Genomic DNA, 25,017 nt, shown 5'->3' with positions numbered 1-25,017 from the left:
CATCTCTGATTCAACCCCTAGCTTGGAAAGTTTCATATGCCGCAGGTGTGGCAGTGAAAAGAAAAAAAAAAAAAAGAAAAAAAGGGAGGGAGGGAGAAAGGAAGGCAAGCAGGCCGGCAGGCAGGTGCAGTCGAAGTACCTGGAATCTTTAACCTGTAAAATTTCCTTTCAAGGGGTTATTCACATATGAAATCAGTGGTTCCTTCCTAACTTTGGAGCGCCTTTATAAGCTGGATTCTAGTACCAAGCACAGTATTCTTATGTTATAGTAGATGCTCAATAAATTTGTTTTAAATGGATTTGAATACCCCTTATGGGTGATTGGTTAAGTAATAGAGGTCCTGCTTTTGACTTCCTTCTTCTCTTCATCCATCTTGCACAGATGCACTGTGATGTTAGTGTGGTTGATTGAAAATAGAAGGAAGGGACGTTAGAAAGCAGTTACTTATGTTTAAAAGCAATTCTTTCAACTCCCAGCTCCTTAGTTGCCCTTTCTGCCAGTTTCTGTTAACATATTAAAATTAAAATACAGGTCACTCTCCCATAGATTAGGACCACTTTCAGTTGTGGCAATTAGACAAGTTCATTTATATGCCTCTAGCTCTTTGTTTTTTTCTCTTGGTTGCACCCGCAGTTTATGAAAGTTCTTGGGCCAGGGATTGAATCTGAGCTATAGCCGCAACCCACGCCACAGCTGTGGCAGTGCTGGATCCTCAACTCACAGTGCTGGCCAGGAATCAGATACCTCTATCTCTTTATAATATATGCAGTCAACAAAAGGATGGAAGGCATTTTTTTTTTAAGTTATTAGTATGTATAGCTAAAAAAAAAAAAAAAACTCAGTTTAGCCATGCCCAAAGCATTCGTTTTTAAGTGGAGGCCAAATTTTTAAAATTTTCATTTCTATACCTAATTAAAAATTCTATTACAGTATTTTCTTCATTTTTCTCAGCAAAATTGGCAATTTATAATATAACTTATTGTGAAGACATGATTTTCTCTGTGAATATAGCCAGTGACCTCAAACTTAATATCTTAAGGTTTACTAACAGCTCTAAATCAACATACTGAAAGTGTGATCACCTGGAATTTAAATACCATGTTCTACATTTTTAACACTTTCATGATATGTATAAATTGTCCGATTTTTTTCCTAATTACTTGTGCCACTTCTGTCTTTTAATTTTTGTAATTCTATGTGTGTGTTCAGTCATGTGAAATTATTCCATTTGGGATGAATCTTGAGCTGGAGAAATTTGGACATTGCTTATAGAGAATTACCAAAGCAGCAACAGTCGTTAAGAGAGCCAAGAACAGCAGCCAATTCTACTGTCATGTATGAGAGTAGGAGCCTTTGGTGAAATAGAGAAGGGGGTAGAGACAACTTTTGCTTTTGGCTTCTTCAATGCAATATCTCCTGCAATTCTTACAGTTTGGCCTACTCAAAACATCTGAGAAAGTGGTGTTGCAAATAGAGAGTTTCGAATTACCGTGTTTTAAATAATGATCGATGGTCATGAAAGTAATCCAGGAAAGTATGTAGCATGAAAAAGGTGACCTAAAATGAAACCTTAGGAATAAGGATCACCAAATACAGAGGAATTAGCAAAAGAGAATGAGGGATTGTCCAAAATAAAAGAGAACCGGGAGAAAACAGTGTTATATGTGGCCCGTATCAGAGTTTCAAGAAAGAGGATGGTCAGGAATATCCAGTGTTGCTAGGAGGTCAAGACTGAAAGTAGATTCCTGAAGACTGAAAACAGACTTTGTTTTTTTTCTTTTTAGGGCCATATACCTGTGGCATAGGGAAGTTCCTGGGATAGGTGTCGAATCAGAGCTGCAGCTGCCAGCCTATGCCACAGCCATAGCAGTACCAGATTCAAACCGCATCTGTGACCTATGCCACAGCTTGTGGCAACGCCATATCCTTGACCCTGAGTGAGGCCAGGGATGGAACCTGCATCCTCACAGACACTGTGTTGAGTTTTAACCCCCTGAGCCAAAACAGGGACTCCAAAAATAGACTTTTTTATTTGGCAGCATATAGGGTCATTGGTGATCCATGCAAGAGCCTTTGCATCAGTGTAATGAAGTTGAACATCAAGTTGCAATAGGTTGAAAATGACTGTATGACTGAACTCAATTTCCAGCCTCCCTCCCATTTCCAAAGGTCAGGGAGCTGTAAGTCCAAACTCTCTAATCACATGCTTGGTCTTTGGTAACCAGCCTCCATTCTGAAGCTATCTAGGCAACTACCAAGATGTTCTCCATTAGTGTAGCAAAGACACTTCTGTCACTCAGAAAATTCTAAGGGTTGTTGAAGACCCCTGTCAGGAAGCCAGGACAAAGACCAGACAAAGTATTTATTACACAGCACCTAACAAACTGCTTGGTATTCCAGTAGGCATTTGATACATTTTTCCTTTAGCAAATGATTTTCTTTGATGTTATGTTGGTCTAAATCAGAGTTATAAAAATTATAAATTACATCCAGATTTGGACTTGCCATTGTTGATCCTATGGCACATTGACGCCATACCATTAATAACAATTCTGACTAGAGAATGTGTGTTTTAGAAAGACATACTCAGTTTCACTGTTTTCATAAGAATATGACCCCCTTACCAGGCAGGAATTTGATGATGCTGCTCTTCTGTGCTAGTAGATACATTATGGTCCAAAAATCCTAATGTAATCCATTAACTAATGCTTTACTTTTCTTCAAGTAATCTTCCTCTTTGAGGCATCAACTGGAAAACCACTGGGAGATGGGAAGCTTCTTTCTCATAAGGTAATGACATTAGCTGTTTTTAATATAAATAGCCATTTCTTTTTTCAAATTAATGTTTTCATTTTAAGGAGAAAAACATGGAATTTACCTTTATATTTAAAACAGGTGTGTGTTTGAAGGTCCCTGGTAGTGCAGTGGGTTAAGGATCTGGCATTGTCACTGCTGTGGTTCGGGTGGCTGCTGTGTCACAGGTTCTATCCCTGGCTAGGAATTTCTGTATGCCACCAGTGCAGCCTAAGAAACCTCCCAAAATAACAAACAAAATAACAACAAAAAGAGTAAAAGCTGTGTCAAAACAGCCAGGAACAAAAAGTTTTCTACTGTATGAGGTCCTCTTGTGGCACAGCAGATTAAGGATTCAGCGTTTTCACTGCAGCGCCTTGGATCACTGCTGTGGCGCACATTCAGTCCTTGGCCCAGGAACTTCCACAGGTCATGGATGCAGCCAAAAAAAACAAAAAACAAAACCCAGTGTGCATTCTATATAGAGTATTTTGCCTAAGCATGTCATAAAGACTAAGTACTAGTGAACTCTGTAATAGAAAGCAAGTAAACTGAATAAAAGAATCTGACCTATATGTTTTTTGTTCAGGCTCTTTACTGCTTTTCAATAAAATGTTCTCCTTTTTTTTTTTGTTTTTGTTTTTTTTTTTTTTGGCTGTGCCAAAACTTGTGGAAGTTCTCAGGCCAGGGATCAAACCTGAGCCATAGCAGTGATCCAAGCTGCTTTAATGACAGCATGAGATCCTTAACCTGCTGTACCACAAGAGAACTCCAAAATATTCTGTTTTGATTAAACTTTTAGCACCTATCAGTGTTAGTAAATAAAGCTGTGTTTATACTTCAGAACAGCTTGCAGTTTTCCCATTGGCCTGTTTTTTGTCTGTTTGTTTGTTTTAGGTTTTAAAGACTTTAGTTAAACTTGGGGGAAAAATTCTATAGAGATTTTAAAAAGACCCTGAACTGTGAACTATTTATTGGTTTCTGATTTTTAGCCTTAAAATAAACAGATGAACACATTTTATTGAATTATTCTTCTGTGGAGTTTTGGGTTTTTTTTTTTTTTTTTTTTTTTTTCCTTTTTCAGCTGTACTTGCAGTGTATGGAAGTTCCTGGGTCAGGGATCAAATCTGAGCTACAATTGCAACCCATGCCACAGCTGCAGCAATGCCCAATCCCTAACCTACTGCACCAGGCCGGGGCTCAAACTGACGTCGCCACAGAGACAATGCCGAATCATTAGCCCACTGCACTACAGCAGGAACTCCCTGAGTTCATCTTCTAATAAGTTTTTCTTCTAGTAAGCATCTAAAGATGCTTTTAACTTTATTGTTCAGTACTGCTAGTGAAGTGTACTGTATATTTTCTTCTTTTTGTAATTATTATTTTTAAAGTTGAATAATATAGGCGTATGATTCAGAAATGAAAAAGAATAAACAAGCATACAGTGAGAAAGTCTCCCTATTACACCTGCTCCTTGTCAAGACAGTTCCTTTCCACCAAATAAGTAATCACTATTATTAATCTCCTTATATCATTCCAGAGATTTTTAGTGCCTACACGGACAATACTGACATATGTCCTTTTCTCCCTCTTTTACAAAAATATAATATACAAATCTGCACTTTCCTTTTCTCACACGACACTCTTTCTGGAGTTTCCCATATAAATACATAAAGTGCTTTCTGTTTTCTTTTTCTTCCCACTACATAGTATAACATTTTATGGCTGTATCAGAATTTAACTTGTGCCCAGATGATGGACATTTAAGTTGTTTATAGGCTTTTGCTAATACAATGTTGCCAAGATGATTTACCTCGCATGATTATCTTCTTACACATATGTTAGTGTATCTGTGGCATAAATTCTTCAAATATTGTTGCTGGATCAAAGATATGAGGATTTGTAATTTTAATAAATATGGTCAGAGTCCCCTCATTGCACAACAGGTTGAAAACCTGACACTGTCTCCCAGAGGATGTGAATTCCGTCCCTGGGGCCTCTCAGTGGGTTAAAGATCCAGCATTGCTGGAAGCTTTAGTGTTGGTCACAGATGTGGCTCGGATCTGGCATTGCTGTGGCTGTGGCATAGGCCTTAGCTGCAGCTCTGATTCTGCCCCTAGCCTGGGAACTTCCATATGCAGCAGGTGCAGCCATAAAAAGGAAAAAAAAGTTTTTTAATATATTGCCAATTATCTTACAAAGATAGTGTATCAATTTATATTCCCACTGGTAAATGCATCAGATGCCTATTTCCCCACATCATCTCCATGATAATCATTAAAAATCATAGCTAACTGGGTCACTTTGCTGGACAGCAGAAATTGACAGAACATTGTAAGTCAACTATAATAAAAAATTTTAAATAGATAAAATAGAAAAAAAATCAAAGCTATGTAAGAATTTTTCCTTTTCAGTAGGATTAAGCCTAAAGAAAGTGTGTAAATTTCTCAACTTTTCAAGATGCAGTAATAAGATTGAAATGAGAGTCTTTTAATAGATTTAATAAACATTTCTTTATTTAGGAGATAATAATAATGTTATTTAATAAACATTTCTTTATTAGGAGTTCCTGTCATGGCTCAGTGGTTAACGAATCCGACTAGGAACCATGAGGTTGCAGGTTCGATCCCTGGCCTTGCTCAGTGGGTTAAGGATCTGGCATTGCTGTAAGCTGTGGTGTAGGTGGCATATGAGGCTCAGATCCCGCGTTGCTGTGGCTCTGGCGTAGGCCAGTGGCTATAGCTCTGATTAGACCCCTAGCCTGGGAACCTCCATATGCTGGGGGTACAGACCTAAAATAAGACCAAAAAAAAAATTTATAATTTTAATGTTGCAGAGTGGAGGTGACTTCCTCATCTCACACTCCACTCAATTACAAGGGAAATTTGTATCTCTTTGCCCTGTGTGGAATACAAAGGATTTTGAAATTTGATATTCTAATAACCAGTGAGGTCCTACTGTATACACAGGGAATTATATCCAGCCTCTTGGGATAGACCATGATAAAAGATAATATAAGGGAGGAATATATATGTATATATGACTAAGTACCTTTGCCGTGCGGCAGAAATTGGCACAGCATTGTAAGTCACTATACTATAATAAAAAATTTGCTATTAAAAAAAGAGAAGGAAAAAATAAAATATGGCATTCTATAGCATACAGAAAAAAAAAAAATCCCTCAATCTATTTTATTTTCTACATGAGGATACTAAAACCTGAGATCTTCCCCAAAAAATAACAGAGCCAAAATTAGAACTCGGGGAGAGGCAAGATGGCGGAAGAGTAAGAGGATGTGCTCACGTTCTCCCACAAACACATCAAAAAAATATATCTACATGTAAAACAACTCGCACAGGACATCAACTGAATGCTGGCAGAAGAACTTAAGCCTCCAAAAAGGGCAAGAAACTCTTGACATAACTGGGTAGAATAAAAGAAAAGAGAGAGAGAGAAGGAGTCAGGATGGGACAAGCGTTCCCGAGAGGGAGCTGTGCAGGAGAAAGGCAACCCACACCCTGGGAAGCCACTTAAACCTATGGAAAGATCAGTGGATTGGAGGGATTTTTCAGACGCCCAGGAAAGCGCAGCAGCAGGTCTGAGAACCAAAAAACAGTGAAAGAAGCACAGATCATCTGAACCACTGGCTCAGACACCACAGCCTGAGAAGCTCAGGTGGGGGCTGGGTGCTGAGACCTAGACTCTGGACATCAGTCCCTGGGAGTGGGCTGGGGCTGGCAGTGTGGAGACAGCCTGAGTCTAGGGAGCAGTGCGCTGCCGCCAGGGGAAGCTGTACACTAAGGGCTGGGGAGTGGAAAGCCACTGTGGAGGGAACCTGGGAGAAGGTCCAGACCCACAGGAGAGATAAGGCGCCATTGTTGGGGAGAGGAGAGAAGGGGCAGGCTACCACCATAGAAAACTCCTTTTGCCCATGCTTGCACGCAGTACCCCCTCCCCGCCTCCCCGCCCCCGCCACCCCCATCGCAGAGGGCAGAGTGTCCAGCACAGCACCCTGCCCAGTCGGAAGAGGAGAAGCCGTACTCTGGGCCGCACCCCCACCTTGGAGAAGCCTTGTGCTTTAGCAGCGCTCCTGGCCCTGCCCTGACCCAGGGAAATCCCTGCTCCACTCTGCATAGCTCCCGGGCCACCTCGCCCCGCACACTGCAGAAAGCCATGCGCTGCTTTGCAGTACTCCAGGTGCACTCTGGGCCCTGCCTCAACCAGAGAGAAGCTGTGCTCCACTTTGCAGCCGTACGGGCCTGCCCCAACCAGGAGGAAAGCTGTGCGCTGCTCTGAATAGCTCCCGGCCGCAGCCCTGTCAGAAGCTGCTCAGTGCTTTGCATTGCTCCGCAGGAAGCTGTACTACACACCCTAGATTAAGCCTGTCAGGCACAACCCCTCACGACCAGAAGTCGCTTGCTAGCCCATGGTAGATGGTGTTTCCAGCAGTGGGAAGCCCCTTGCTAGCCCATGGTGGACCAGACCTACTGGTGGTGGGAGCAAACCACCGAAATTATCCCTGATTCCAGAAGTACACGTGGCCTACCACAGCTAGGGATATCTGAACAAAAATCACTTGCAGCCCCAACCACTTCAGAAGGCATCACAGAGAAGGACACTACAAGGGAACACCACCTGATGTTGCTTTCGCTCCCCAGGAGCACACACACACACGCACTGCAGCTGCCACTGCCAAACATTCTGGGAGGGGCCCAGAGGCTGGATCACTGTCCCTTCCTAGGAACCTGCAACTAAGAGTGCCTTATTCAGCACATCCCATGGGGGCTAAGCAGGACCAGGTGTTTCTTGCATGATTTATAGGTACCACTTGGAGCCCCATTCATCTCAGAGGAAGGTATTGTGATCGAATCAACTATTGGTACTCATGCAGCCTTGCAAACACACCGGCCCTGCTGCTGCCACCACTGAATGTTCAGGGCAGTACCCTTATCTCAGATCTATGGCACTTCCCAGGATCCTGCAACTAGGAACAGCCTGTGCAGCACCTCCCATGTAGGCTAAGTAAGACGGATCACCTCATACATGGTCTACAGGTGGCAGAGGCAAATCACTGCAGTTATCACAGAATCTAGAGACGATCAGGGCCCATTCCCACTAGGGGGTCCCTGAACAGGCACCACCTGTGGTTTGAATCACCTCAAAGGAGTTGCATTGCAATCAAACACAAGCCTTTATTGCTCTCACCCCCTCTGGGAACTCACACACCCTGCTGCAGCTACAGCCAAATTCTCTGGTCACCTTGCAGATCCTTCTAGAGCTCATTACCACTGCCCAGGGCCCTGCAAATAGGAGTAACCTGTGCCACCTTCGTTCAGGTCTCTGCTTCTGTTGAGAGCCCAACGAACAGGCACTGAATGCTGGCCCTACCCATTGCCCCCTTCTCCCTGAAAACACACTGAGCATCCTGGGGATAACAAACTGCTCACACCAAAGAAAGAGACAGCAAAGATTCAAACGCCCACACCAAAAAAAAAAAAAAAATAGTAACCCCCCCAAAAAATACAAAGGGGTATTCTTGCATAGAAATAGACCTGTAAGAGTACAGTTTGATTACCCAAATTCACAGAAAAAAAACCAAAAACAAACACACACAAAAAAACACAAGCAAAATGAAGAAGGTCAGAAACCATTCCCAGTTAAAACAGCAGGAGAACTCATCTAAAGCAGTCAGCAATGGAACAGACCTCTGCAGTCTGACAGACTGAGTTCAAAAGGGAAATAGTGAAAATACTGAAGGAATTAAGAAAGGATAAGAACAGGAGTTCCCGTCGTGGCGCAGTGGTTAACGAATCCGACTAGGAACCATGAAGTTGCGGGTTCGGTCCCTGCCCTTGCTCAGTGGGTTAACGATCCGGCGTTGCCGTGAGCTGTGGTGTAGGTTGCAGACGCGGCTCGGATCCTGCGTTGCTGTGGCTCTGGCGTAGGCCGGTGGCTACAGCTCCGATTCAACCCCTAGCCTGGGAACCTCCATATGCCACGGGAGCGGCCCAAGAAATAGCAACAACAACAACAACAAAAGACAAAAAACAAAAAACAAAAAAAAAAAAAGAAAGGATAAGAACAGAAATGCAGATTCCCTCAGAAAGGAACTAGAAAATATAAGGAGGAGGCAAGAAAAACTAGAAAATTCATTTGCAGAGATACAAGCTGAACTAAGGGCAATAAAGACCAGAATGAATAATGCAGAGGAATGAATTAGTGATGTGGAAGATAGACTAATGGAAATCAACCAAACAGTACAGCAGACAGAAAACCAAATGAAGAAACATGAAAGCAGTATAAAAGACCTATGGGATAATATAAAGCTGGCCAATCTACGCATAATAGGAATTCCAGAAGGAAAAGAGACAGAAAAAGGGATTGAAAATATATTTGAAGAAATTATGGCTGAAAACTTTCCAAATCTAAAGGATACTGATATCAAGATACAGGAAGCACAGAGGGCCCCAAATAAGTTGAACCCAAACAGGCCCACACCAAGACATATTATAATAAAAATGACAAAAGTTGAAGGTAAAGAGAGGATTCTAAAGGCAGCAAGAGAAAGGCAAAGTGTTAATTATAAGGGAACCCCAATAAGACTATTAGCTGATTTCTCTACAGAAACACTACAGGCCAGGAGGGAGTGGCAAGATATATTTAAAGCACTGAAAGGAAAAAATTTGCAACATAGAATTCTCTATCCATTTAAAATAGAAGGGGAAATAAAGAATTTCTCCAACAAACAAAGCTGAAAGAGTACAGCAATACAAAAACCCATTCTAAAAGAAATACTGAAAGGGCTTCTCTAAACAAAGAAAAAAAAAAAAAAAAAAAAAAAAAGGATGGAGGAAACCACAATTGGAAAGCAGCCACTTAAATAAGCCAGCATACTGATCTGGCTTATGAAGATGTTAAAAGAAAAAGAAAAAAAATCAAATTCATACAATGTGGGCTATGGAAGTAAGAAAAATTAGATTCTTTTTCACTTTTTTTTTTTTTAAGGATGTGTTTGAGCCTATATGATTATCAGGCTAAAGCAAGCAGATATAGGAAGGGGTTAACATACTTAAAAAACAGGGCAACCATAAATCAAAACCGGATAATACATTCACAAAAACTGAAAAGAAAAGTATTCAAACATAAAATAAATGGAAATCATCCAACCAAAAAAATAAAGAAAAGAGAAGCATAGAATCAACTGGAAAAGAAGGTTTAAAATTGTAGTAAATACACGTCTATCAATAGTCACCTTAAATGTCAATGGACTGAATGCTCCAATAAAGAGACACAGAGTGGCAGACTGGATAAAAAAGCAAAAACCTTCAGTATGCTGCCTACAAGAGACTCACCTTGAGGCAAAGGACACTTATAGATTGAATGGGAGGGGATAGGAAAAGATGTTTCATGCCAATGGACCAGACAGGAAAGCAGGAGTTGCAATACTCAGAAAAAAATAGACTTTAAAACAAAGGCCATAAAGAAAGACAAAGAAGGACACCATTTAATGGTTAAAGGATCCATACAAGAAGAGGACATTAAAATCATCAATATATGTGCCCCTAATATAGGAGCACCCAGATACCAATGACAAATATTAACTGACATAAAAGGAGAAATTGATGGGAATACAATCATAGTAGGAGACTTTAACACCCCACTCACAACAATGGACAGATCTTCTAGACAGAAAATCAATAAAGCAACAGAGATTCTAAAGGAAACAATAGAAAAGTTAGACTTAATTGACATTTTCAGGACGTTACATCCCCCAAAAATCAGAATATATATTCTTCTCAAGTGCACATGGAACATTCTCAAGAATTGATCACATATTGGGGCACAAAGCTAACATCAACAAATTTAAGAGTATAGAAATTATTTCAGGTATCTTCTCTGACCACAATGGCATGAAACTAGAAATCAACCACAGGAAAAGAAGTGAGAAAAAACTTACTACATGGAGACTAAACAACATACTACTAAAAAACCAGTGGGTCAATGAGGAAATCAAGAAGGAAATTAAAAAATACCTCGAGACAAATGATAATGAAGACACAACCACTCAAAATCTATGGAATGCTGCAAAAGCAGTGCTCAAAGGGAAGTTTATAGCAATACAGACATTCCTCAAAAAAGAAGAAAAATCTCAAATCAACAACTTAATCCACCACCTCAATGAATTAGAAAAAGAAGAACAACCAAAACCTAAAGTCAATAGAAGGAAGGAAATCATAAAGATCAAAGAGGAAATCAATAAAATAGAGATTCAAAAAGCAGTAGACAAAATCAATCAAACCAAGAGCTGGTTCTTTGAAAAGGTAAGCAAAATAGACAAGGCTCTGACTAGACTCACCAAGAAGAGGAGAGAAAAAACCCAAATAAACAAAATAAGAAATGAAAAAGGAGAAGTCACAACGGATACTAAAGAAATACAAAAAACCATAAGAGAATACTATCGACAACCATATGCCAACAAATTCGACAACCTAGAAGAAATGGACATCTTTCTAGAGATCTACAGCCTGCCAAAACTGAATCAAGAAGAAATAGATCAACTGAGCATACCAATCACTAGAAATGAAATTGAGTATGTCATAAAACGCTCCCTACAAATAAAAGTCCAGGACTAGATGGCTTCACAGGAGAATTCTACCAAACATACAAAGAGAAACTCATACCCATCCTCCTTAAACTTATTCAAAAGGTTGAAGAAGGAACACTCCCAAAGACCTTCTATGATGCCACCATCACCCTAATTCCCAAACCAGACCAAGATACCACCAAAAAAGAAAACTATTGACCAATATCTTTGATGAATTTAGATGCAAAAATTCTCAACAAAATTTTAGCCAACCAAATCCAACAACATATCAGAAAGATCGTACACCACGACCAGGTGGGATTCATCCCAGGTTCACAAGGATGGTTCAACATATGCAAATCAATCAATGTCATACACCACATTAACAAAAGACAAGTCAAAAATCACATGATCATCTCGATAGATGCAGAAAAAGCATTTGACAAAGTCCAACATCCCTTCATGATAAAAACTCTTAGCAAAGTGGGTATAGAGGGAACATTCCTTAACATAATAAAAGCCATTCATGACACACCTACAGCAAATATAATACTCAATGGAGAAAAGCTGAAAGCCTTCCCACTAAAATCTGCAACAAGACGGGGATGCCCACTCTCACCACTGTTATTCAACATAGTATTGGAAGTCCTAGCCACCGCAATCAGACAAACAAAAGAAATAAAAGGCATCCAAATAGGAAGAGAAGAGGTAAAACTGTCACTGTATGCAGATGACATGATACTATACATAGAAAACCCTAAGGACTCAACCCCAAAACTACTTGAACTGATCAGCAAATTCAGCAAAGTAGTAGGATATAAGATTAACATTCAGAAATCAGTCACATTTCTGTATGCTAACAATGAAATATTAGAAAAGGAATACAAAAATACAATACCTTTTAAAATTGCACCCCAAAAAATCAAATGCCTGGGGATACACCTGACCAAGGAGGTAAAGGACTTATATGCCGAGAACTGTAAAACATTAATCAAGGAAATTAAAGAAGATGCAAAGAAATGGAAAGCTATTCCATGCTTCTGGGTTGGAAAAATTAATATTGTAAAAATACCATATTACCCAAAGCAGTCTACAGATTCAATGCAATCCCTATCAAATTACCCATGATGTTTTTCACATAACTAGAACAAACAATCCAAAAATGTGTATGGAACCACAAAAGACCCAGAAGTGCCAAAGCAATACTGAAGAACAAAAACTAAGCAGAAGGCATCTCTCTCCCAGACTTCAGGCGATATTACAAAGCCACAGTAATCAAGACAGTATGGTACCAAAACAGACAGACAGACCAATGGAAGAAAATAGAGAACCCAGAAATAAACACCTCTGGTCAATTAATCTTTGACAAAGGAGGCAAGAACATAAAATGGGTAAAACACAGTTTATTCAGCAAGAATTGCTGGGAAACCTGGACAGCTGCATGTAACTCAGTGAAACTAGAACACACTCCCACACCATGCACAAAAATAAACTCAAAATGGCTGAAAGACTTAAATATAAGACAAGATACCATCAAACTCCTGGAAGAGAACATAGGCAAAACACTCTCTGACATCAACTTTACAAATGTTTTCTCAGGTCAGTCTCCCAAAGCAGCAGAAATAAGAGCAAAAATAAACCAATGGGACCTAAGCAAACTGACAAGCTTTTGCACAGCAAAGGAAACCAAAAAGAAACCAAAAAGACAACTTACAGAATGGGAGAAAATAGTTTCAAATGATGCAACTGACAAGGGCTTAATTCTCTAGAATATACAAGCAACTTATACAACTCAACAGCAAAAACACCAACAACCCAATGGAAAAATGGGCAAAGGACCTGAAGAGACAGTTCTCCAAGGAAGATATACAGATGGCTAACAAGCACTTGAAACAATGCTCAATATCCCTGATTATTAGAGAAATGCAAATCAAAACTACCATGAGATACCACCTCATACCAGTCAAAATGGCCATCATTAATAAGTCCACAAATAGCAAATGCTGTAGGAGGTGTGGAGAAAAGAGAACCCTCCTGCACTGTTGGTGGGAATGTAAGCTGGTACAACCAGTATGAAGAGCAGTATGGAGATACCTTAGAAAACTATACACAGAACTACCATATGACCCAGCAATCCCACTCTAGGGCATATATCTGGACAAAACTCTACTTAAAAAAGACACATGCACCCACATGTTCACTGCAGCACTATTCACAATAGCCAAGACATGGAATCAACCCAAATGTTCAGATGATTGGATCAGGAAGATGTGGGGTACACACACACACACACACACACACACACACACACACACAATGGAATACTACTTGGCCATAAAAAAAACAAAATAATGCCATTTGCAGCAACATGGATGGAACTAGAGACTCTCATCCTAAGTGAAGTAAGTCAGAAAGAGACAAATACCATATGATATCACTTATATCTGGAATCTAATGTATGGCACAAAGGAACCTTTCCACAGAAAAGAAAATCATGGACTTGGAGAATAGACTTGTGGTTGCCAAGAGGGAAGGGGAGGGACTGGGAGGGACTGGGAGCTTGGGGTAAATAGATGCAGAATGTAGCCTTCGGGATGTATTAGCAATGGGATCCTGCTGTGTAGCACTGGGAACTCTGTCTAGTCAATTATGATGGAACACATAATGTGAGAAAAAAGAATGTATACATGTATGTGTAACTGGGTCACTATGCTGTACAGCAGAAAAATATATATATAAAGAAATTTTTTTAAAAACATTACAAAAAAAAACTAGAACTCAAGTCTGTCTTTTATTAAATGCATATTAGTGTAGGGTAAGGGAGAAAATTCAACTGACCATGAAGCTGTTTATGTCCTATTGTGACAAGTGACCCCAAAGAAATAGAACAAAGTGGAAGTAGTAGAACTGTACAAGGGGATAGTGGAGAAGCCCTGCTGAATGAAGAGGGAATGAGAAGGGTGAAACTTCACCTCCACTATCTGTGTATGTAGACATTATTATTATTGTCCCTTTTTGCTTTTGAATTTCTTAGAGAGGAGGTCATATCTGTTTAAAAGTGTTTAAAAACATATACTGGGTACTTTTGATGGTGAGGATAAGCAATTCTTTGTTGTAAAGATTAGTTTCTCTGAAAGTTTTCCACTTTGAAAATACCAAGGGTTATATTTCACATGTATCTTGATGTACATTAAACAGAATTTTCTCTTCCATAAAATACAAGCTACAGTATTTGGAGAAGAATTTTTATAAAAATGTATTATGATCTGGTATATGCCTTATCCTGATCCATCAACTTGGATAATAGTATGTGTGTATTTTTGTTTTGTTTTTTAAAGGTATCATGATAGTACACTTAGATACAATAACTTGGTAGTGTATAAAGATTCTTTTTTATTTCTTTTTGGGGCTATACCCACAGCATATGGAAGTTCCCAGGCTAGGGGTCAAATCGGAGGTACAGCTGCCAGCCTATGCCACAGCCACAGCAAGGCTGGATCCCTGACTCACTGAGCAAGGCCAGGGATCAAACCTGCATCCTCATGGATACTAGTCGGATTCTTTTCCCCTGCACCACAATGGGAACTCTTCAAGATGCTTATTAAATTCACAGATCCTAGCAAGTCTTTAGACACAGTAAGCCATAAATAAATCCTTGGATTGAATTGAAATGGATTCATACTGAGCCATTTCCAGATTACATGGTAATTCATTTCACCAGATAGTATAGCAGTAGAATAGATTAATGCAACATGCCAGAACTACTTTGTTATTATGGATAGAGTGGTAATCTTGCGGTCAGAAGTCTGGGTTGTAAATTCTAAATTTGTTTGTTAACAGCTTTTTCTGAGCAGAATCACTTATGGCTATGGATCTCCGTCTTCTCATCTGCAAACGAAGTATAATGCCTACCTCACAAGATTATTTCCTCTTTCACAGGAAATAAATGTGAGGGCCTTATAAAATGTAAGGCTCTTAAAACAGAAGATATTTTCACAAATCCATTCTTACTAATCCTTAAAATATAGGCCATCTACTTAGAGTAAATTTTGGTATAAGACACTTATTAATCAAAGTAGACCTCTCATGCAATGAAGACTTGCCTCATCCTTTCACCCAGTCTACTAAAGGTAGGACAGGAAGATCATTGGAAGTGTGTCTCAGCTTACAGAGTTTCAGAATATTCATTATTTTATAGTGTTTTAATAGTCATCTTTCCCTTGTAAATTAAAAAAATACACTTTAGCTTCAAGTGTTCTTGTAATTGAATAATAAAATGAATCTCATGTCAAGCACTGAAACTAATCCAGAATTTTCATTTTTTTAATTTTAGAATGAAATTTTGGAAATTGCTCTGGATCAAAAGGGACTTACCAATGATAGAAAAATTGCTTTCATTGATAAAAATAGAGATCTCTATATCACTTCAGTGAAACGATTTGGGAAGGAAGAACAAATTATCAAACTTGGTAAAATAATTATAATACTTTTAAAATTTTGATTACTTTTTTTTTCTTTTTCTTTTTTCTTTTTGTCTTTTTGTCTTTTTAGGGCTGCACCAGTGGCATATGGAGGTTCCTAGTCTAGGAGTCCAGTTGGAGCTATAGCTGCCAGCATGTACCAGAGCCACAGCAACTGGGATCCGAGCCACATCTGTGACCTACACCACAGCAACACCAGATCCTTAACCCACTGAGCGAGGCCTGGGACTGAACCCCCATCTTCATGGATGCTAGTTGGGTTCGTTACCCGCTAAGCCATAACGGAACTCCTAAAATTTTGATTACTTTCAGTTTTCTCAGGCCTACTCTGTCATATATTACACTAAATAGCTTACTTACCTGAATAGATTTAATAATAATGCTTTGGTCTCATAACATTTCTTAGCTACTTAATTCCATTTTAATAGCAAGTCTTTAGTTGGTACAGCTGACTTGGAATTGAAAGAAAGACATGTAGATTAAAAATATAATGGCTCTGGGTAAAATATTTAAATATTTCCATAAATTTTTTTGTGAATTTTTGCATGTTTTCACCATTATATGCTTAGAAAATAGTCATACCTACCAACAGTTGGAGTCTTACACATCGATTGATTTTAAAAATATATTTTTAATACTTATGTAATGAAACTAATAGTATATTCACATTCTTTTTAAAATAAGGAACAATGGTGCATACTTTGGCATGGAGTGACACATGCAATATCCTTTGTGGACTTCAGGATACTCGATTTACAGTGTGGTACTACCCCAATACGGTTTATGTGGACAGAGACATTTTGCCTAAAACATTATATGAAAGGGATGCAAGGTAACATTTTACTTCATGGGATTGTTATTGTGGTTAATGAACTAATAAGAGTGTCATGTTTTTCCTTCTAATTTCAGTCCTGCAAGGTGTGTTTCACTTAGTCAACTAAATAAATTGCTCAGCTAAAACTAGTTTTATGAGGTTCAAGTGATGGAATCAAGTTGAAAGTGTCATATAATACTATTATATTTATTTGTTACTTATATGAATATAATTTTGAAGCTTACTGTTGTTTAATGATAACTCAGTGTTTTCAATGTGATTTAGTGATTTTAATATAGACACTCAATATTTTTCTGTGGTGCACAACTTTGTGACAGCATTTACTCTGTCCCAGATTCTCTTTGGACCTTGAGACTTTCAAGGATGTCTCCCTAGAATTAAATTTTGAAATTGATATTAAATATAAAAAAATATAAGATTACTGAAAAGGTTATTTTTAAATTTTAAATGTTTCAGAAAATCAAATGCATTTATATTCCTAAATTCTCTAAGAAAGAGCAAGAAATAAGATCTTTCACTCTTGACAAACTAGGAATACAAAGGCTTCTCAATTCTAAATCTTGACTTAAATTTCAGATCTATTTTGTGTTCATTTTTAATATTCAAGCTCACATTAGCTTGAATGTCAAAATCAGAGAGACATCAGAGTTCCTGTGGTGCCACAGTGGTAATGAACCCAACTAGTATCCATGAAGAAGTGGGTTCAATCCCTGGCCTTGCTCGGTGGGTTAGGGGTACAGCATTGCCGTGAACTGTGGTGTAGTTTGCAGACACGGATGGGATCTGGTGTTGCTGTGGCTGTGGCGTAGACCCACAGCTACAGCTTCAATTTGATCCCTAGCCTGAATTCTTCCATATGTCACAGGTGCGACCCTAAAAAAAAAATTCTCCAAGTTCATGATTTTCTTTTCTGTGGAACTATTTGATAAGAATAAACAAATAAATAAATAAATAATAAAAATAAATTTAAAAAACAAATAAAAAAATTTTAATTAAAAAAATCAGAGAGGCATCATATAGAAAAGTGTTTAAACTAATGAAAAGAAGTTAGTTTCTTTTAAAGTTCACTTCTTGTTATTATGAGAAAATAATCTTGGAATCAGCTTAATTTTTAATGTTTATACTTTTGAAAGTTGAAGCTAAGTGCTTTATCATTTGTATGATTTACCTTAAAGACTTAGAAAAAAATTTCAGATGCTTTTAGTCATAGTTCTCAAATACATAATAATTTTTTCCATGTTAAAATGTTTATATATTTTGCTCTAAGTGTATATAGCAAGTATATTCAAATATTTATTTGAGGCGTTCCCATTTTGGCTCAGCGGTAGTGAATCAAACTAGTATTCATGAGGACATAGGTTCGATCCATGGCTTCGATCAGTGGTTAAGGATCCATGGTTGCTGTGAGCTGTGGTGTACATTGCAGATGTGGCTTGGATCCCACGTTGCTGTGTCTGTGGTGTAGGCTGAGAGTTGTAGCTCCGATTCAACCCCAGCCTGGGAATTTCCATATGCCATGGGTGTAGCCCTAAAAAGCCTATATATTTTATATGTGTGCATGTATATATATATACATGCACACATATTTGAATATATACATTCTCCCTGGAGTTAACTTTTGGAGGGTTGGAGATTTCAGATAAATGTCGAGGTCAACTCACTAAATTTCATTTTTTGCTCAGAATATGAATTGCACCTTGCCTTTTCTCAACAGTGAATTTAGTAAAAATCCCCGTATTGTGAGTTTTGTTGGAAATCAGGTAACTGTAAGAAGAGCTGATGGCTCACTGGTTCACATCAGCATATCACCATATCCTGCGATTCTCCATGAATATGTAAGCAGCTCAAAATGGGAAGATGCTGTAAGACTTTGCCGTTTTGTTAAGGTACTTTACATTTCAGATCCATAACTGTGTATATACTGTGTATTAGTTTATGTAATATCTTTGTGCAAAATGAAAAACAGTAAGAGCTAAGGGCTGGAAGAATTGCAGCTAGTTGTTTTGTTTTGTTTTGCTTTTTTGGTTGAATCAAGTATTTTCCAAGCATATTTGACCACAGAAGTCTTACTTTACATTGGTTAGTTCCCTTAGAGTAGACTTTTGTGAAAGGACTTTTAGATGCTTTTTCTTACAATGTGTTGTTGGCAGCAGTCTGCTACAATAGCATTGTCTGAGAATCTCTCTATTCCTCTGGTTCTTTGTAGTTGTAGTCTTCGACATCTCATCAAAAAGACTGGAGGGCTTAGAACCTTGAGTTGTCATAAAAGTATAAGTTCAAAATAAACCTTTGATAATTAGAAATGAATATTTTCAAAAAACTTCATTCAAAAAAGTTCTCTGTGTTCTTAGTATATTTCAACAAAGGAGCCACAGTGAAATTTCCACATCATTAATTTATTATTAGTCTTTTCAGTAATTTTAGTCATGCTCGGTAAATTTTTTAGTATTATTAGTCATGCTCAGTGATTTTTTATTTTTTCATGAAAATACAACTTTATTTTAATTCATTGTTTATTTTAAGGCAGTTCAGCCATGTAGTTGAAATTACTGTTTTCATATTTCACTTTAGGAACAAACCATATGGGCTTGCCTAGCTGCTATGGCAGTTGCTAATCAAGATATGACTACTGCAGAAATAGCCTATGCAGCAATTGGTGAAGTAAATAACGTTTACTTATGTGTATATGTTTGTGTGTTTTTCTTACCATAATTTGTTACTATCCACTTCAAATATTTTTCTTTTTTTTTTAGATTGATAAGGTTCAGTACATCAATTCTATAAAAAATCTTCCATCTAAAGAATCAAAAATGGCCCACATGTTAATGTTTAGTGGGAACATACAGGAGGCTGAAATAGTACTTCTTCAGGCTGGCCTTGTTTATCAAGCGATTCAGATCAATATTAATCTCTACAACTGGGAGAGGTAATATGTTTTTCATCAATTCCAAACCTGATTGATCTTAATGTATTCTTCTATTTACCACTTAGTAAATTACATTTTCCACTGTACTTAGTAGTTTCCTAATATCATAAAATTTATTCACAATTATATTGTTGAGTAGTTTGCCATTAAATATTTTTGCCTTCTCTGAATTGTGATTGATTAGAAGTTGTCTGTGAAGAAGTAAAGAGAGTCTAGGATGTCTCCAAAATTTCTGATTTCGGCAACTTGATAGATGATGGTACAAATATTAGCAAATTTGGAAGGGATATTGGATTTGAAATATTTGTGAAGAGATATGTGATGATAATTGATTATTGGACCTGGAGCTCAAGAAAGATTTGAACTAGAGATGTAGATTTAGGAGTCATCAGCAAATGGATGGTAGTTGAAGCCAGAAGGATGGATTCAGTTGCCTGGGGAATGTGTGGAGTAAGAAGACATCAACTACATTTGCAGAATGAGTGAAAAAAAGAGAAATCCAATGAAAGATTGGTATAGGCAGGGAGAGGAGCCAAGAGAGACTTGGGGAGATAAGGAAGAAATAACATAAAGATTTGTAACATGGAGTGGTCTGTAGCCTTCCTCATCACATTAGGCTTTGGGACAGATTTCTTTCTGAGACTCAGTGGCAAGTTGCACTTCTTCATGACATATTAGATTTCTCTACTCATTCTCTCAGGTATGTATCCCTCAGTGAACAAGTCTGTAGTGCTTATATACACCTAATGTTACTGTGTTATAAAGTTGGCATGTTGGAGTTCCCATTGTGGCACAGCAGAAACGAATCCGAGTGGTAACCATGAGGTTGTGGGTTCAGATCCCTGGCCTCACTCAGCGGGTTAAGGATCCGGTGTTGCCGTGAGCTGTGGTGTATGTAGGTCACAGATGCGGCTCAGATCCTGAGTTGCTATGGCTATGGTGTAGGTGGTAGCTATAACTCTGATTCGACCCCTAGCCTGGGAACCTCCATATGCCGTGAGTGTGGCCCTAAATAGACAAAAAAAAAAAAAAAAAAAAAAAAAAAAAGTTGGCATGTTGACTTCTCCAGGTTTGAAATGTCTTTCATCATCTTTATCTCTATCTGTATTCAAAAATAACCCATAAATCTTACAATTCCTGGCTCCTTACTTATAATTTCCTTAGATTAGAATATTTATAGATAGCCTATCTCTATCTTCCCCTTGAATAGAAGTAACAAAAAATGGCTAATAAAGTAACAAAAGATAGTTAATTTTGTTATGGACATAAATTTATACATTAATGCTCTATACTCTTCATATAATTCAGCCACCGTGTTTCTATCCTTTATTTACACAAATTTGTTGTCATTGTTTAGCTATATGAAGGATCATGAAAGATATTTTTGGTTCTACAAACATGAATAGGCCAGTTCTTGTCCTCAATTTATTCATAATTCATAAATATTAAAGTAACTAGTTCAGAAAGAGACAGTATGAATAATATTTTAAAACTCTGTATTAAAGAACTAATAGAAAATTGTATATACTATTGTATATACTATTACTAAGCTATGAATTCCATGAAAAATAGGGAAGAATGATATTTATAGCATATTTTCAGCCAGTGCTTTTGAGAAAATATATATGTTGACAAATGTTAGGCATTGCTATTTATATAACATGTTATACATACAATAGAAATAAACATACAATATAATAAACATTTACATACAATATAAACATTATACAATATAATAAACATTTTAAAAATCATTTTTATTTTAAAAAGCTTACAACCTACTTAGGAATTCCATTTTATTGACATTAATAGTAGTGAGGAGAGGATCAAGATGGCAGAGGAGTAAGTCATGGCTCTCACCTTCTCCCACAAACAGATAAAAAAACACCTATGTGTAGGATGATTTGCACAGAACATCTACTGAATGCTGACAGAAGACCTTAAACCTCCTAAAAGGGCAAGAAGCCCTCCACATAACTGGGTAGAACAAAAGGAAAAAAAAAGAAAGAGAAAAAAGGAATCAAAATGGGACTATCACTCCTGAGAGGGGACTGTTAAAGAAAAAAGGAACCCACATCCTGGGAAGCCCCCTAACTGACAGGGAGATCAGCCAAGATGGAGGGACCTCAAAGTTGTGGAGAAAAACGCAGCAGCTGGACTGAGGAGGGCAAAGCAAATTGAGAGCCTCGCAGATCATCTGCACCACAACCTTGGACAGCACAGCCTGAAACACCCAAGGTGGGGGCTGGGCACTGAGACTCAGGCCCCAGTGGTCAGTTCCAGGGAAAGGACTAGGGTTGGCTGTGTGGAGACAGCCTGAGGGGCTAGGGAGCCTTGTGCCACAGGCTGGGGAGCGTAATGCCACAGCTGAAGGGACCCTGAAGGAGGTCTGGGCCTGCAGGAGAAGCAAGACCATTGGAAAGGGCAGGAGAAGGGGCAGACTGCTATAGGAATATCTTTCCCTGCGGACTCTCAGAGGGTGGGGCACCTCTAGAACAGGCTATGGGTGGTGAGGCGCCACTTGCTCCAGCTACAGGAGACCAGGTGCCTCTTGTGCAGGCTACACGTGACCAGGTGGGTACCTTTTGTGTGGGCTAAGGGTAGTAGGGGGCTAAGTGCGATGCAGCACCTCTTGCATGATCTACAGGCAGCAGGGACAATCCCCAGCAGCCATCTCAGACACCAGAGGGGGGCATGGCCCACCACCACTATTGGTCTGTGAACAGGCACCACCTGTGGTCCCAGTCACTTCAGAGGACAGAAAAGAAGAGGACACTGCAATTGAGCACCACCCATTGTTGCTCTCACTCCCCTGGGAACACACCCATCCTGCTGCTGCCACTGCCACATGTCCAGGCGCTACCTACACATTCCTGATCACTGTCACTTCCCAGGGCCCTGCAACTAGGAGCAGCCTGTGCCACCTTCCTATGGATCCTAGCCACTGTCAAGAGTCCAGCAACCAGGGACTAGGTGCTAGCCCTGCCCATTGCCTCCATCTTCCTGGAAGCATGCGAAGCACCCTAAAAATAAAAACTAAGCCCTAATAAAATACCCAGGAGTGCTCATGCATATAAATAGCCCTACAAGACTACAGTAAACTCACAGAACAAAAAAATATATATATAATAAAGTGAAGATGCTCAGGTACCATTACCAATTAAAAGAACAGGAGAATTCACCTGAAGGAGCAAATAATGAAACAGACCTCTGCAGACATGGAGTTCAAAAAGGAGATAGTGGAAATACTGAAGGAATTAAGAACAGATATGAAGAGTAATGCAGATTACTTTAGCAAGGAACTAGAAAATAAAAGGAGGAGCCAAAAAAATTAGAAAATTCATTTGCAGAGATGCAAGCTGAGTTAAAGGCATAAAGAGCAGAATGAATAATGCAGAGGAATGAATTAGTGACTTGCAAGATAGAATCATGGAAATCACCCAATCAAGACAGCAGACAAAACCAAATGAAAGAACATGAAAGCAATATAACAGATCTATGGGATAATATAAAGTGGGCCAATCTATGCATAACAGGGATTCCAGAGGGAGAAGAAAAAGAAAAATCAAGGAAACATATCAAGATACAGGAAGCACAGAGGGCCCCAAACAAGTTGAACCCAAACAGGCCCACACCAAGACATATAATAAAAATGGCAAAAGTTAAAGAGAGGATTCTAAAGGCAACAAGAGAAAAACAAAGCGCTAATTATAAGGGAGCCCCCATAAGGCTATCAGCTGATTTTTCTACAGAAACACTACAGGCCACAGGAGAGTGGCAAGATATATTCAAAATTCTAAAAGGGAAAAATTTGCAGCATAGAATACTCCACCCAGCAAGAATATTATTTAAAATAGGAGGAGAGGAGTTCCCGTCATGGTGCAGTGGTTAACGAATCTGACTAGGAACCATGAGGTTGGGGGTTCTATCCCTGGCCTCGCTCAGTGGGTTAAGGATCCACTGTAGTGTAAGTCGCAGATGCGGCTTGGATCCCACGTTGCTGTGGCTGTGGCCTAGGCCGGCAGCTACAGCTCCGATTAGACACCTAGTCTGGGAACCTCCATGTGCCATGGGAGTGGCCCTAGAAAAGACAAAAAGATAAAATAAATAAAAAAATAAAATAGGAGGAGAAATAAAAAATTTCTCCAACAAGCAAAATCTAAAAAAATACAGCAATACTAAACCCATTCTAAAAGAAATACTGAAAGGGCTCCTCTAAATAAAAAAGAAGTAAGAAGAAATAGAGTGGTGGAAATCATAATTGGAAAGCCATCACTGAAATAAGCCAGTATACAGATCTAAAAGGGGAAAAAAAAAAAAAACTATTGTGAAAGAGATGATAAACACAAGGAACAGAAAAAGGACAACATGAAGATGTTAAAAAAGGACCTCAAAATCATAAAATGTGGGGAAGGAAAGTAATAAAAGGTAGACTCTTTTTTTGTAGAATGTTTGAACCCATATGACCATCAGGCTAAAGCAAGCAGATATAGGAAGGGGTTTACATACTTGAAAAACAGGGCAACCACAAATCCGAACCAAACATTACATTCACAAAAACTAAAAAGAAGAGGACACAAGGATAAAATGAAAGGAAATCATCCAACCAAAATAAGAAAGGAACAAAGGAGAAATAGAATCAACTGGAAAACAAGGTTTAAAGTGTCAATAAATACGTTAGATCTCAGAGAGAGGGAAAACAAAATGAAATGGGGCAAGAGCATACTCTGGGTGCTCCTCCATTCCTCCTATCTACCTGGCATCTCCTACTCTTATGCTCTGTGCTTTTCATCTAAACTCTAAACCCGTGGATTTGTCAAGTGCTGGTAGACCTCTGTGCTTGCCTGATAAATTGCTAAAGGCCAAGGAGCAATATTCAAGACTTCTGATTACTATTTATACACCTAAGATTCCAAAACAGCATCTCTCTTCTAGCCTTCTATCCTGCCCAAATGTACATATATTCTAGGGCTGCACCTGTGGCGTATTCTAGGGCTGTTCCTGGGCTAGGGGTCCAGTTGGAGCTGTAGCTGAGGGCTATGCCACAGCCATGGCAACACCAGATCCAGGTCACATCTGTGACCTACGCTGCAGCTTGTGGTAACACCAGATCCTTAACCCACTAAGCAAGGCCACGGATCCAACCCACATCCTCACAGAGACAGCATTGGGTCCTTAACCTGCTGAGCCACAATGGGAACTCTTGTCCTGCCCATATTTGCTTCCAGAACCCAATTATCCACCTGCCTATTCAACATTTCCACTGGATGTCTTAGATATTTAAGTTCAAATTTATATTTATTCCCTCATAAACTTGGTCCTCTTCCAAAGTAATCTATCTTATATTTTCAGTCTACCCAAAGCTGGAAATTTAGGAGTTACTTTTGACATTTTCCT

The 25,017-nt window shown here is 38.8% G+C and overlaps 1 protein-coding gene across 2 annotated transcripts in view; it reads left to right on the top strand.

Moving 5' to 3' along the window:
* The window catches only part of IFT80 (intraflagellar transport 80), a 134,946-nt gene that overhangs the window by 88,347 nt on the left and 21,582 nt on the right, over positions 1-25,017 (top strand). For both annotated transcript variants that reach the window (XM_021069731.1, XM_021069732.1), the window contains 6 exons: positions 2,727-2,791; positions 15,712-15,847; positions 16,544-16,691; positions 18,409-18,580; positions 19,266-19,355; positions 19,448-19,620. In XM_021069731.1, the coding sequence (XP_020925390.1) occupies positions 2,727-2,791; positions 15,712-15,847; positions 16,544-16,691; positions 18,409-18,580; positions 19,266-19,355; positions 19,448-19,620 (784 nt within the window). The remainder of the gene's footprint in view (positions 1-2,726; positions 2,792-15,711; positions 15,848-16,543; positions 16,692-18,408; positions 18,581-19,265; positions 19,356-19,447; positions 19,621-25,017) is intronic.

This window comes from Sus scrofa, chromosome 13 (genome assembly GCF_000003025.6).
Source record: "Sus scrofa isolate TJ Tabasco breed Duroc chromosome 13, Sscrofa11.1, whole genome shotgun sequence".
Taxonomy (NCBI): domain Eukaryota; kingdom Metazoa; phylum Chordata; class Mammalia; order Artiodactyla; family Suidae; genus Sus; species Sus scrofa.
Note: the sequence above shows the minus strand (reverse complement) of the source record. Positions and strands in the feature narration are given on the sequence as shown.